Source organism: Cydia fagiglandana, chromosome 14, assembly GCF_963556715.1.
Source record: "Cydia fagiglandana chromosome 14, ilCydFagi1.1, whole genome shotgun sequence".
Classification (NCBI taxonomy): Eukaryota; Metazoa; Arthropoda; class Insecta; order Lepidoptera; family Tortricidae; genus Cydia; species Cydia fagiglandana.
The window spans coordinates 17,552,382-17,568,147 of record NC_085945.1 but is presented as its reverse complement, the minus strand read 5'-3'; the positions used below and the strand labels follow the sequence as shown (position 1 = coordinate 17,568,147).

Here is a 15,766-nt window from a genome sequence, read left to right as displayed (position 1 = left end):
GTAATAGGTACGCATAATAATAAAAAAATCAATCCAACAATCTTCCATAATCACCTTTGTATGAAAACCCCTCTCACCCCAAATACGAGGCACTACGGGATGAGGTGGGTTTTCCTCTTTATCGTCAAAGTTATGAAATGGAACTACCCAAAATAAAATAAAAACTAAAATACAAACGTCCGGAACACTTATTATATACACCATTCAGTTTTCATACGTAAAAATAAAATGTTATCAAGGTTTGAATTTCAGTTTTGATCCTACTCACTCCATTTTACGGTACTCCAATAAATTCTGTATAATTTACATAAGAATAGGAAGCAATTTCAATAATTTTCATTTTCCTCACAGCGGTGGCGTCGGTAAGGAAACCGAAGTTAATTGGCACGATTATTGCATACCTCTACATAATTGTTTAGATTGTATCTATGTACAGTCGCCATCAGATATATCGGAGCGGCCAAGGTGCTCACAAATATCTGAACACGCCTCTATTGTCAGGGAGTTAGAGCGCGTGCTCAGATATTGTGAACACCTTGGCCGCTCCGATATATCTGATGTCGACTGTATATGCCTGACTCGTACATTATCGGATTACGCAGTAGGCGCTCGGTATTCCGGCGTTCGCTAATCCGGCCCACACAGCAGGTAAGGGATGACACGCTAGACCGGGCCGAGGCCGGGCCGCAGCTTCAGCCGCTTCGTTTTCTATGGAAAGCACCACGTGATCAGCCGTCATAGTTACATGAATACCTAAGAGTGACATTCCATTTCCAACTGCAGCTGCAATACTGCTCATTTTACTATGGAAACGCGTCGCTGTCATTGTCAATTTCCATAGAAAATGAACAGTATTGCAGCTGCAGTTGGAAATGGAATGTCACTTTAAAGATTCCAACAATCAAAGAGGAAGTTAACAGATATTGTGTTAAATAAAAATAACGACTAAAAAACATATACGAGTGAAAGGGACTTCGTAAACACTAAAGACAATCCGAGTAGGCTGAAAAGTTTGTCAATATGCATGCACCATCTGAAAAATATTTGTATGCCTAATGGCTAAACATAGTGATACTCTTTTTAAGTGTACAATTATATCTGTAAAAACCTATGTTTACAAATAAATATATGATTTTTGATTTATGATTTTATAAAATTGGCAAATACTGCGGCTAGACCAAAGGCACTAGAAGATAAATTCTATCAAAGTCAAGAGAGAGTATTTAATGGAATACCTCTCAAACCCTCACAAAGACAGGATCTGATTATGGCTAAAACAGCCGATTGCAGATAAAAAGGAAAAAAAATAGGAAATGACATGTCGGACGCCTCGGCCCGGCCCGGTCTGCGGAAAAAAAATCTGGTTTCGAACATGACGCTCTATGCCACGCCTCATATAAATATTAATACTTAATATTTATTACGGTCTAATAGCGACATTTAACGAACCATCAATAACCTTAATTCATTGCAATAAGGTATATAAATGGTCAATTATTTGTATCGATGTTCGACTACTATTCACACGATTAGCTATGTATACCTACTAACCTACCGAAGCCGAAATTTAACCGTTTTCGATATAAACAGTTAGGTAATAAATTTTATTAAAAATGGTTCTACACTACACAGTCGTGGCTATTATAATATATGTCAGATGAATAAAATTACTATGTATAAAATTTTGAACGGTCTAGTTAGGCGGTCTAAGTAAAGTCTCGATAGAACTAGTAAGTTTTTTTTGTGCTAATGTCAACCAATTCGTATTTAAATAGCTATTTTTTACTTTTACCAGATTTTTTTTTATAACAAGCTATTACGGAGCTCTTAGGTAAATATAGAATGATAAACTAGTTATCGAATTCATGGCTCTGGCACCTATCGATAGCCCAGATAGGTAAATTTTTCTCCAGTCTTTATTAAGTACTTAATTAATTTATTTTATTTTATTAAATACAGCAACTGTTTTTATTTATTCGAATTTCGACACGTCATGTCAAAGAGACCCAGAGACGCCACAGGAGACCGCAGAGCGGTAACTTCCTCGCTCAACGTAATCAACCTAACAATTCAGCGACGAATTACTGCCAAAGTCTTGGGTCAGGGGCCATTTTTAGATTTTTTAGTTGAATTAGTTTTCTTTATTAGTAGTAGTAGTAGTAAAATACTTTATTGTACAAAAAGAAACATAAAACATGAAAGAACACACATCATCATTAGTTTCAATCATAATGTTATTTAATATATTTATTTTTGTTAGAATTAATTAAATAATTTATATTTATGTAGGTGTAATGATAATCACTGACACCATAAAACAAAGTCCCCGTCGCGTCTGTCTGTTTGTGTGTTTGTTCGCGATAAATTTCATCTATCAATAGAGTGATCCTTGAGGAAGGTTTAGGTGTATAATTTGTTAACCCGTGCGAAGCCGGGGTGGGTCCTAACTAATTATACGAAAAAATCAACATAAAAGACGAAAAAATATAGCACAAAAAGCTGTTCTTGGCTGTTCATGTTTCAGCGCTGTTTCTTATCGGACGTATTAGGAACCAAACATTTTTTTCTACTTTACGCAAAAGAATCTTTTAAGCGGACCATCCTCTTAAAGAGAAGTGTATAAAAAACCGGCCAGGTGCGAGTCGGACTCGCGCACGAAGGGTTCCGTACCATTACGCAAAAAAAAACACTCTTATTGTATGTGAGCCCCACTTAAATATTTATTATATTCTGTTTTTAGTATTTGTTGTTATAGCGGCAATAGAAATACATCATCTGTGAAAATTTTAACTGCCTAGCTATCACGATTCACGAGATACAGCCTAATGACAGACAGATGGACAGCGGAGTTAAAGTAATAGGTTCCCGTTTTTACCCTTTGGGTACGGAACCCTACACTGAGAGAAAAATCATCACCAGGAATTAAAAAACAGTTCTGTACTGGGGCAAAAAATGAAGTTTTAGTAATAATTATGGACGTCTCACTATTTCTGTAAAGTTTATTTATTTCTACAAACAGCTCAGTAATCCCAAATATAATTTCAACAAACAGATAATAGAAATTGCAAGAACTAATAGAAATTGCAAAAGTCAATTTGTTCCTATTAGTTAACTGTCCTTGTCCCCGGATTAAGTTTATTTTTGTAATTCTAAGTGTATTTTTGTTGTAGGTACTTTTCTCTCAGTGCGGAGTTAAAGTAATAGGTTCCCGTTTTTACCCTTTGGGTACGGAACCCTAAAAACTATATTCTGCGTGTAGACAAGCCGGCTTTCCTCACGCGAGCAAAAAAAAGCATTACGAAAGCGAAAGTCGATTGTAGTTAAGAGTGTAACCGCGGTTTTAAGACGTATGCGTATGCGCATAAGTGATAGCGTAGCATTCGTGTGGACAGGGCTACGAGTATAACCGCGAAAATCTAATTTCGCAAATTGCGTGCATCTTTCTCTGTCACTCTAATTAATCCTTCATTGGGGAAAAAGAGAAAGATCCCCGCAATTTGCGAATTTCGGCTTTCGCGGTAGCCCCCCTGACCCGCCCCTTTGAAGAAAACTGTACCTATATCGGTGGACCTTATTACAGCTTGTTGCAGCTTATGGAAGGATTATACGCAGAGAGCATATGGAGCCCTCCGGGTCCAACATAACAACGCGTTCCGGGTGCTGGTGGGGCTGCCCCGCTTCTGTAGCGCATCTGGGATGTTTGCGGAGGCGCGTATGGATTGCTTTTATGCGACCATACGCAAGCGATGTTCATCCCTGGTGCGCCGGGTGCGGGCCAGCCCCAACCTCATCCTGCGTTCTATCGCGGACACACTGAGAGAAAAATCATCACCAGGAATTAAAAAACAGTTCTGTACTGGGGGAAAAAATGAAGTTTTAGTAATAATTATGGACGTTTCACTATTTCTGTAAACTTTATTTATTTCTACAAACAGCTCAGTAATCCCAAATATAATTTCAACAAAAAGATAATAGAAATTGCAAGAACTAATAGAAATTGCAAAAGTCAATTTGTTCCTATTAGTTGACTCTCCTTGTCCCCGGATTAAGTTTATTTTTGTAATTCTAAGTGTGTTTTTGTTGTACTTTTCTCTCAGTGCAGGTTCGACTGTCCATACTTGAGGCACTGCTGTGAGAAGCATGTTTCTTGCTGCCCGTATTATATTTAATTTGTGTAAGTAGTTGAAATTTATTATTACAAAAGGCATAAGGTCCACCGCGATGCACAGTTAACAGTGTGGGCAATGGTACCTCTTAGCAATAACCCATCAGTCTTATATATAATTCTAGATATGGTGATGTCCATCCAAAAAACCAAAACATGTAGCGTTAGGCCCGGATAATTCTGCAGCGATTTTCGTAGCATAGACCGTGCAAGTGTTATTTATACGTCATAATTTCATTGTCATTGTGGTTTCATTGTGTTGAAGCAGTGGTGGCCGAGTGGATATGACGTCGGACTTTCAATCCGGAGGTCGCGGGTTCAAATCCTGGACGAGCCAGGTACGAACCAATGAGTTTTTGGAGGGTGGGAGGAGGCCTGTGCTCAGCAGTGGGACGTATATAGGCTGAAATGATGATGGTGATGATGAATTTCATTGTCTCCACTCGAGCACTTTTGCCATCCAGCCTGAAGACGCTGGATGCGGGTCGCTTCCAACCGGTACGAATGGAGGTCCAAGGGGGAGGCCTATGTTCAGCAGTGGACGTCTTATGGCTGAGATGATGATGATGATGATTTCATTGTTGTTACCAGGTTATTAGCTGAAGATGAGGAGTCAGATACGCGTAGCACAGTGGCCTGTCAAGAGCTACTGTCGGCAGGTCACCACCAGCGCTAGGCACCGCCAAGCGGCAGAAGGGCCTCTGGACAGTAAGTATAATACTTACTTAATTACAACAATGGTGTCCTTACCTGCCCCTGGGTCAATTTTCAAATAGGCATTTTTTGCTGTCCCACGGCTAAAACTCGAAGTCCATAGGACTAAAAGGCGGACGGACAACAATTATTTTTTTTCCTTTTGAGGCACGGAACCCTAAAAACTTAGAAGTAAGAGTTTGCTACTATACCTACTTACCTACATCGTAAATACATGCTCACACGCATACCTACATGTAATATAAGTACATGTATTACGTCACTGTTTTATAGAGCACGGAGACAATGGCGTGTTTAAATAAGAAATTAGATAACTTAGTACCTATGCTTTAATATGGTTTTATAATATCCTGGTTTAATATGTAGTTTTGCAAAAGAAAATTGTGTTAATTAAATTATACCAATGAATGTGTTAGAATTTAATGAATCAGTCATTAGTACTTATATGTACGATACGAGTATGTCCGCATGAGAGAACGAAATGATAATATTTCAAGTTTTTATTAGAAATTATTAAAAATGAGGTGTAAATAATATTATACATTACCGTAAAACGGGGTGAGTAGGTTTCGCGGGGAGAGGTGGGTTATAAATGGGGAGAGAAGGTTAGAGAGGGGGGTGAGAAGGGATTTTAAGGCTACTGCTACAAAAATAATGTATTCCAATTTAAAATGGAGCTATAAGTAGTTTACGCGTAGTAAAAAAAATCGATCCAACAATTTTCCAAAATCACCTTTGTATGAAAACCCCTCTCACCCCAAATACGAGGCACTACGGGGTGAGGTGGGTTTTCCTCTTTATCGTCAAAGTTATGAAATGGAACTACCCAAAATAAAATAAAAACTAAAAAAACGTCCGGAACACTTATTATATAGGTACACCATTCAGTTTTCATATGTAAAAATAAAATGTTATCGAGGTTTGAATTTCAGTTTTGACCCTACTTACCCCATTTTACGGTTTTGTTTTTTGTTAACTTTGTTTATTGAAGTGCAGACATCAATTAGAATACACACGAGGGAAAACTGAAAGTTTTTAGAATAGAGAAAACTGAAGTAGATGGGCCGTCACGTAGGCGTGCTAAGATATATCTTTCTGATCAGGGTGCCTACCTACGCGAGGTGACATTGCTTGCGTTGCGACAACGAAATGCTTTGTGTCTCTCTATTACTCTTCTATTTTAGAGCAGTGACATTTGCGTTTCGTTCACTACGGAGCGTGGTAAACGATTAGCATGTTGGCTACGCACCCACGGGTATCTTTTATTTAGGGTCACCTGAAACGCACACGGCTTAATTCTTTAAAAGCCCTTTTTTGGCGATTTTAAGTCCTCATACTTACGTTACTTTTCTAGAACTAAATCTAAAGTCACGCTTTGGCGCTTGTATGGCGACCGTCAGTATTTACTAGTAGCTTGGTCCATGGTTTGGGGCTAGGCCGAGCTTACATTGGTAAAATTGTCCCCAAACATTTAATTATTTATAAAATCAATCTTTCATTAATACCAAACTTTTCTCCAGGTGCCAAACAACCACTCCGCTCATGCCCAGTCCAAGGCCACCGTGCCCGCTCCACTCACGCCGCCTTGGATACTTCAGTATTCGAAACGGTGACCCCTTCGTCCATCAGACCCTGGGAGGAGGTTCCTGGACCTAAACCTCTGCCGCTGGTGGGGAATACTTGGAGATTTGCGCCATATATTGGTAAGTATATAATGACTTCTGATATGTAGGATCATAGAGAAATAATTAAGTAATCATAGAGTGCTCACTCTTTACAACTGGTTATAGGGACCGTGCGCGTTGGAGGGTCTGCCATCTTGTGGCCTTAATCGGAAATATATGTGCATAGTCATGAATATTGCCAAAGTCCAAAGCAAGTGCTACCATCTACCGTTCTCGTCGGTACATTTCCTTGTGCATAGTAGGTTCTGCCATCTTGTGGGCTACATCGGAAGCATAAACGACACATTTACGACTCGCGCCAAAAATCTGACGGCTCCTATGCTGCCCCCTATAGTTCATTGCACGAAGTTTATCAGCCCGAAAGTTTGACACAGTGAAGCTTAGAGCATTTAATAACTGGAGTGGCCTTTAAGAACTTACCCGCCTGCCGAAAACCTTGCATACATTTGACGTGCCCCTCCCCCGCAAAAATCGGCAGACTGTTTTGTAAAGATAATGAGAGCCAAGGGGTCTCCAGTTACTAAATGCTCTAAGTAATCTAAGTAGTGAAGGCTAATAATGATATGTTACTATTCGAAGGTCGCAAAAAATGTGACACACTTTTATGGCTCTACAAGTAAGGTCGTGTCAGATATTTTTGCGGCCTTCGTTGTGTAACATAATTAGGCTTAGACGCACTCTAGGTTTCTTCAAAACATTAGTAATGATAGAAATGACAGCTACTCGTAGAAACTAGAGATGCCACGAATATTCGGTAACTATTCGGTATTCGGCCTTTTCGGTCACTTTGCCTAATATTCGGTATACGGCCGAATGTTGCCTATTATTCGGCCGAATACCGAATATCTGTTGCAAATACCTAAAAAGAAAAATTACACATAATAATGACCAATAACTAGGTTATTTTAATATTTATCATGTATTCTTGAAATTTTCCAGCTCTAACAATCTTTCTTGAAAAGTTGTTAAATACGAAGACCCTTCTTTGAGTAGGTATTTGTTGATTACAAAATATTTGATTATTATCATGGGTCTGATTTATTCAACAAAAAATATATCTTAGCAAACGTTGTGATTTGTTGGTAAACAGTTTTCATAATAATTGTGACTTTCTTTTTTTTTTTTTTGGCTATCGCCACAGAGGCATTTGCCAGCATCACGTCAATAAGATATTGTGACTTAAAATGTTCGCATGTCAGAATATCCGGCGCGGCGCAGAATATTTGGTATTCGGTATTCGGCCAAAACCACTATTTGAGGCATCTCTAGTAGAAACCTCAGTAAAATGGTAAGAAAGCTAGCGTCTTCATAATTCGTTGTGCATTCCGGCACGACTTGTTCTCACGAAGGGTTTCTCGTGTTCTGTGTGCTAGCATTATTACTTTTGAAGGTAAAATTATCATTCTAGTTAGACCAAGATAAGTCTGCAACGATTTTGATAGCATTCGCAGAGTTGTTATCTTAAACGTCAATCTTCTATGAAATTGTGACTTAGGTATTAATACGAGTAACACTTGCATGGCGTGTGCTATCAAAATCGTTGCAGACTTTTCTTGGTCTAACTCTAGATGATTAAATTCGATTTTACGATAGGGGTCTGTCCATAAATTACGTCATCGATTTTTGTCGATTTTGTTCCTTTCCCCCCCCCCCTAAAATCATCCAAAAATCATGCTTCGAATGACCCCATTTCCTCCTACGTCATGCTACCATCATCCGATGTCCAGACCCCCACCCCCCCTAATTTGAAATGACGTAATTTATGAATAGCCCCTAGCTTAAACAACTTGTTACGGTTCTGATCTTATTTTGATAAGACCTTGGAGATCACTCACGATTGTAGCATGCGAAATGTAGTGAAAGTGGTGCGTGAGATGCGCGCTAATCGGGGTCCCTTTGTTTCCCATAAAGTTTTAAGTCATAATGTATTGTTTGTCATATTATCGTTAGTCATAAAACTGAAACCGTTAACTTTTCAGGCTTTTCCTAAGGTTATTCTATAGATAGGTTAGGTTAGGTTAGGTTTGTTTTATGGCAATCCTGAAAGTTTACGCGTTTCTGAGAAAAACCAATTATGACTAACGAAAATTCGGACAAACAATACATTATGACTTAAAACTATTTGGGAAACAATATAGACCCGCGCTAATCACCAAGATGTCACATCAAAACCAGTTCAAAACTATAACAGATTGTTAAATTAGAATCTGTATCTTCAGGTATTTAAATAAATAAATAAATATTATAATAGGACATTTTTTACACAAATTGACTAAAAGGCTTGTGTTGTCGGTAATCAGACAACGATATAGGTATATAATATATAAATACTTAAATACATAGAAAACAACCATGACTCAGGAACAAATATCTGTATCATCATACAAATAAATGCCCTTACCAGGATTCGAACCCGGGACCATCGGCTTCATAGGCAGGGTCACTACCCACTAGGCCAGACCGGTCGTCAAATACCGACCGGTTATTAAATAAAAGTAAACAAACAATTTGTACATTTTCGGGTAGTTATACCTAACATTTATTGGTTAACCAACCAAACGCGCCTGGATCTGACACTGAACAATCTGTCTTTAACCTACATTATTTGATCGTGTAATGTTTTCATCTACCCTCAACTGGCTTAAGGAGCCATTTGAGGGCAGATTTTGTTTACTTTTATTTAAATACCTAAAGACACAGATTAAAGAATCGACCTCTGGGTTATTTCGCCACTCATTATAACAAGGAAATTGATAAAATTGATGGATTACTGTATCTACAACAATAATGCACCTGCAGTTGACATTCGAATGATGTAATCAGAAAAAGTGCATAGGCAGGCGTGGCTCACTCCGCGATTTCGTCGCGTCGCTACAAGTACGTGCGGCCCACACCAATTTTAGTGTGGCGAACGGACGTTTGCTCGTGTGCGCCACCTAGCGATCATATCTGTAGTAATAGAAGCGTTTTGTTAGAGAGTCATCCTTCTGTACTTAGTACAGTCTACGTCAAAGATATGTTGACACTTTTGCACCTTACTCCTTTGTAATAAGGCGAAAAGTGTAAACATATCTTTGACGTCGACTGTACCTATACCTATTTACTATTATTTATAGAGATGTACCGATTAGTTGCCGACTAGTCGGGAAAGCCGACTAAAATGGCCGATTAGTCGGCGCTTTATAAGTGACAGAAAAACAGGACAAAAAGAAATAAACAGCAAATATTTACATAAGCTTTTCACCTATTTTACCCAAAGTCCTATTTAGGGTGCTCACGAAAACTTTTGTTCGAATTATGGACCGCTTGGTCGCTTTCTTGTCCGATTGTCCGGTTGTCGGATGAAATAATAAATTAGGATTTTTTTATTTATTACATTTTTTAGCGTTACTATTTATAATATGACGAATAGCGCGACGAAAGGGGTATAACGGTTGTTTTTAAGTGCATCTGAACCGGACTAAGACATAACTAATGATCTGGCCGACTAGCCGACTAGTCGGCCGATTAATCGGCCATTCTAGCGTCGATTAGTCGGCTAGTCGGCCAAATCAATAGTCGGTACATCACTAATTATTTATACTGCGGCATGGTAACGCTAACTATTACTAAAACGGTTTTTGACCCATCTGTGGTATAAAGACAAGAATTAGCATGCTTTCAACCACACGACATCGACTAATGATCAAATTAGCGCCGAATAAAAACCGTCGCGATTGTTATTCTAAGGACGATGACACTTGACGACCGGCATACAAAATACAAGTGCCGTTACAAAATAATTCGGCCAAGGTCGCTGTTACTTCAGATGTTATTGTCATGACATGTGGTTACCGTGGTTGCCAAGGCGTGGAAGTAAGTACCCGAAAGTCGGACTTTAGCCCCGGGGGGTAACTTTGGCCATTGAGATTTACTCGGTCCAGGTTATATTATTGCACTTTAATTATGGAAATTATGCCATGAGGTTGGTGTTAGCTAACCTTTGACGTTTTTATGTTTTTTATTAGACCATTTTCAATGAGTTTTTCATGTGGGTCAAAGTTACCCTCCATTGGGTAAAGTAACCCGAGTTTACAGTACATACTTCTAAATCAGTAATGCTGATTTCAATCGAAATTACTGCAATGTATAACTGTTGCATGTAACTATGAAAATAGTTAGGACTGCTGCAGTCCTAAATCAAGTCAAGTTTCTTTTGGTATGCAGGTAACTAATAGTTAGCGTGTTTGCTAGCGGATTTCAATCAACATACATGTTCATTTCATCAGGTATTTCAACATTGCCCAGTCTATGTACAGTATGTACATAAAACTTGTGTTCCTTATAGGGTAAACTACTTACTAAATGATCGCCCTTTTAGTCATTTGGTCCTAATTTTTGTAGGAAAGTTAGCAATGTATTAAATATAGTTGTTAGATACTATGAGTAAACCTACAATGCGAGGAATTGATGATGGTAATAGCGATGTTAATCCGATGAAAATACCAGACTTGAATGGAAAGCTCAGAATATACAGTATGTGTCTGACCATGGGGCTTTAATTCCAGGGCTTGATTTTACTCGCTAAATTGAGCTACTTTTACTATGGGAGCAACCCTAAAATCGGGGATTTTTTTTGACTTTTCCATAGTAAACGTCGACATCTGATCAGCCAAAATGTATGAAAAAGTAAAAACATTTTTCGGGATTTCGGGGTTGGTGCCATAATAAAAGTAGCTCAGTTTAGCGAGTAGAATCGAGCCCTGGATTTAAAGCCCGATGGTCAGTAGTACCCTGTATGCCTATGCTGCATTTGTTTTAGAGCCATTTCACATAATCCGATATCCTGTGTGGTGGTACTTCATAGCTAAGTGCAATTTTCACATTAACCGAGGCCACACGATCCGCGATTTCTGAAAGGAAGCAAGAATGTTGCAAATGGTTGCCTACATGTGCGTTCAGTCGTTACTGTAAAAGGAAGTCTTGTATTTCCGACAATTGGCTTACTGTGGTGGATCCGATTCTGATGTTACGTTTTGTAAAAGCAGAGGTGTGAAACTCCTCAATTCGTGCAAACTCGGCTCCGTTCGGCTCAGCATTGCTCCGAGCAATTATTAGGGTTGATACAACTTGAAGTCAATGCGTGCACGACCACAGATAAGATAATGGCTTGAATTTTGACAACCCTAAATAGCCGAAAGTAGGTTTAGGTTTAAAGACATTTATTCTCAAAAAGACGATACATCACTGACATGAGAACATATTTAAAAATACATATTTACATCTATCATGTAATAATCATGTATCATGTAGTAATCATGTTCATTTGTACATTTTGGTCTTACATTTGGCAAGTAGCTACATCATGATACCCTGCTAGGGTGTACAATATAGGATTTTAACTTATAAATAATTTTAATTTCGAGAAATATTAAATGTCAAAGAAATAAATAATAATAAAGTAAGACTAATTCATGCATAAAAGATATTCACATAATGATTGAATTGTCTGAATGCCATAAGTTCATAATTTGACGGAAACAATTGTTTCATGAGAAAATTGACAGTTTAAAATTGAATCCTATTAATAAACGCGTAAGACTCGTTTTTTAACGACAAACTAGTTTTATCTTCTGAGTCTGCCCCAACTATGCTTAAAGGATGTAAGTAGTGCATAATTGTTTTCCATCGTATTTTCTCGGAAACGTTCGTATTTGTCATGCCAGTGCAGTCAATGTCAGTACTTTTTGTACCGAGAATGACTGAAATAGTAATACGCACGGTCGTAAGTTTATTATGCACTACATCTGTAGCTACTTACGAGTAGGACCTATAACTAAAGGTTAAACATAATGTGTCATTCTATGGAACTTGCTAACTATGTAAACAAATCGCCACATTGAAATTGTCTCTAAATGATGAATTTACTAGTGACTTTTGTTTACATAGCTTAGCAAGTTCCATAGAATGACACTTTAAGACATAAACGGCGACCTCAACTTTAACTTCCTGACTTCTAAATACCTAATAGCTGAACTTGAGGAGGCCATTTTGAATTCGAAACAACTTTGACAAATCAGGCAGTTAACATTATATCATTTTATAGGCCTTGTTGTTGATGACGCTATTTATATTAAAATGTTTAAGTATAATAACAACAAGATGACAGTAGAGGTTTTAAAGACCTTGTTTTGCCATCAAAACTTATTTCCATTACTAATTAGTGATTATTATTATGTCATCCTTTGTATCATGGTGACTTAAGAATGTTTTGACGTGACGTGTAGGAATGATTTTTTTACAAGCTTTTTATTATTGTATTGCAATGTACCTATCAGTGGCGGCGCGTCCATAAAAGCCGATTCCCACCGGCTTGCCTGTTTTTGGACGTTTGAGCAGAGTTGTAAAGGAAATTATATGTGAGCCAAATTAGCCCTAGGCTTGCCTATGGATATATTTGACGCGCCGCCACTGGTACCTCTGTATGTTTGTTTGTAAGGGTCAAGTTTCTGACCCACTTCCCGAATGAAGATGAAAATTTGCACACACTACCTATGTAAGTCGGGTGACAATGCAAAATTATGGTACCATCGAGCTGATCTGATGATGGAGACAGGAGGTGGCCATAGGAACTCTGTGATAAAACAACGAAACAATTGTGTTTGGGGTCAGTGGCGGATTTGTAGTCTTTGCCGCCCTAGGCTTCAGGTCCTATAGCCGCCCTATTAGCCGCACCTATATTCGACTGCATTTTTAGTTAGTTCTTATTATCATCAGCGGATTTTTTGTCACAATTTGCCGCCCCTAAATTTTTGTCGCCCTAGGCCTGGCCGTAGCAATGCACGCACGAGAACTTTCCAAAGTTGCGAAACTTTCCACATGAGAAATTCTCGGTAACTTCTGAGAATGTTCTCGAGAACGAGAATTTATTTATTTATCGTAGTTTATACCATGAATATTCACGATAGTTTAGGTGTAGTCCTTACCCCCAGAAAATTCCGACTTTTGGTCGTCCGCTTCCGGTCAGAAAAATGTATGACGGCCCGGCCAAACGGTCAGACTTAGGTGGGGGGTGCTCGACCAAATGTCATAGACGGACCCTGGCAGTTTTTGACGCCGCCATTTTGTTTTTCAATATGGCCGACTTTTTTTTTTACTTTTTTAATTTTGTCCTAGCGCGCTGAAATTTTGGTCACGGAATCTCGGGGTCCCCTAAATACCAATGAAAAAATTTTTTTTGGAAAAATGCTACAATTGCGGGAAAACTGGCCACTTTTATTTTGTATGGCAACTTTTAAACGATGCGTGATAGGTGGGGGGTGCTCGACCAAATGTCATAGAGGGCCCCGAGACAAAATAAATTGCATTAAAAAAAATCAAAATGGCCGACTTTTTTTTAAATTTTTTCAAGTTGGTCCGAGCGCGCTGAGATTTGGCATGGCGGGAGACAGAGGCCTCTAGATAGTAATGAAACAAAAAAAAAATTTAGGAAAAAATTGTCGAAAGTCGAAATGTTCTCTGATATACAGTGAGAATTTAAGCAACTTATTGGTAAACTTATCACATCAACAAAATAGCTAACTGTAATAGACAATAATATATGCATAATAACATTTAGTTTTAAGTTATGCCTATTTAAACTTTATTTCAAGTATATTCTCTTGTTTAAACAATAATTTCCATGTTGCAGGAATGTTCTGAGAACATTCTCGAGAACGTTTCCGCTTTTTGGGAATGTTCTGCAATTTGTACATTGCTAGGCCTGGGCCTACTGGGCGTTAGGGCAAATCCGCCGACAATAGAATAGTCTCATTAGTTGCCTATGGGAAGAAAAGTACAGTCAGTGTCTCAGTGATAAAAGCTTGTACCAAAAATGAAATTTTCGCCAGTAACTTATTTTAGTTATAAAAAGTAGACGTCCGAGTTTCTGAGTCCCAGTAAATGCATTATCATCTTTACATCCTTGTGACAGGATATCATCTAATTGCGTATTAGAATTTCGAGTACTGAGACATTTACCTTATAGTGTAGTACATGCTCGTATTTCTGTCGAAAAACAAGAAAGGTTTCATTCACCCATATATTAACGGTACTGTTTTTGCAAAGTTATATTATAATAGAAACTATTAGTTTGCAGAAAGATACGAACCTAAATAAATACGTGCGCTTTGATTCACACGCACATAATAACTAAGCTGTTATGGTCGTAATTCACTAAAATTAGTCCAGTTAAAAAAAGAACCGTAAGATGAAACATTTATGATAAGTGTTATTAGTTGTTACAATTAATTAAAGTTTGAAGTAGGTGTATAAAATTAACGGTTAAATCGGAATTGTTTTTTTAATAATGCATACAGGCATACAATTCGGTTGATGGAAAGTAGTCACCATAGCCTATGGACTACTGCAACTTCAGGGACCTTGCCGAAGCTTTAATAACCTAATTGTGTTTCGTTTAATGACCCTCGTTCCGGGTCATTCCTGATGAAATAGGGAGTCGATTCAATTTCCGTTCACTGACTCAATTATCACACCTTTTGGACGCCAATGACGTATATATCCGCACCGTAGGTCTAATCCCCCACTGACCACAGAGCAACATAGACCTACGTGCATATGCATAAAGTTCAATTTCAGTTTTGACACTTTGGTGACGTGGCGTCCGAGTGACAGCTTTTGTGTTTGACACAGCGTCGAAAAGGTATTAAAAGACTTTATAACCCATAAATAGAAATAGTTACAGCCGTTTTTTTTCATTTCAGTCATTTAATAAATGTATACCTATGTTTAATTCATATTTTATCCTACTTTTTTGCTAACCGTTTAAATGAGCCTTATTAATTTCAAAGGCCTACTTAGAAAGAGGCGTGGTAGAGATTCGCAAATGGCGAATCGTGAGATCAAAGTATTATATTATAACCCGTTTTGAATTGGAACCCATCTAACCATGTGCTTATAGTGGCACATATACCGTAACTTCATTCACAGGTAATGTTATTATAATTCTATGTCGTTGTTTTTGCAATTTGCACAGATTTTAATTAAATTGCGTTGGTAATGTTGGTATCCGTATCAGACTCGTATTTAAAATATACTTAAGTCTAAATGCTTGAATGTTTGGTACTTTTGAGTCTGTGAAAACTCGCACATAGGTATAGTGTATCCAGGTTTTGTTTTCAAAGTTCAAAATGAAAATGAAGTTTATATAAAGTTAAAATTTAAT

At 38.1% G+C, this 15,766-nt stretch overlaps 1 protein-coding gene across 1 annotated transcript in view; it reads left to right on the top strand.

Annotated features, from left to right (window-relative positions):
* The first annotated feature begins 4,755 nt into the window (after positions 1 to 4,755).
* LOC134670818 (probable cytochrome P450 49a1) overlaps positions 4,756 to 15,766 on the top strand; it is a 31,798-nt gene continuing 20,787 nt past the window's right edge. Inside the window, exons 1-2 of the mRNA XM_063528641.1 lie at positions 4,756 to 4,873; positions 6,400 to 6,582. Coding sequence (XP_063384711.1) covers positions 4,771 to 4,873; positions 6,400 to 6,582 — 286 coding nt within the window. The 5' untranslated portion in view covers positions 4,756 to 4,770. The remainder of the gene's footprint in view (positions 4,874 to 6,399; positions 6,583 to 15,766) is intronic.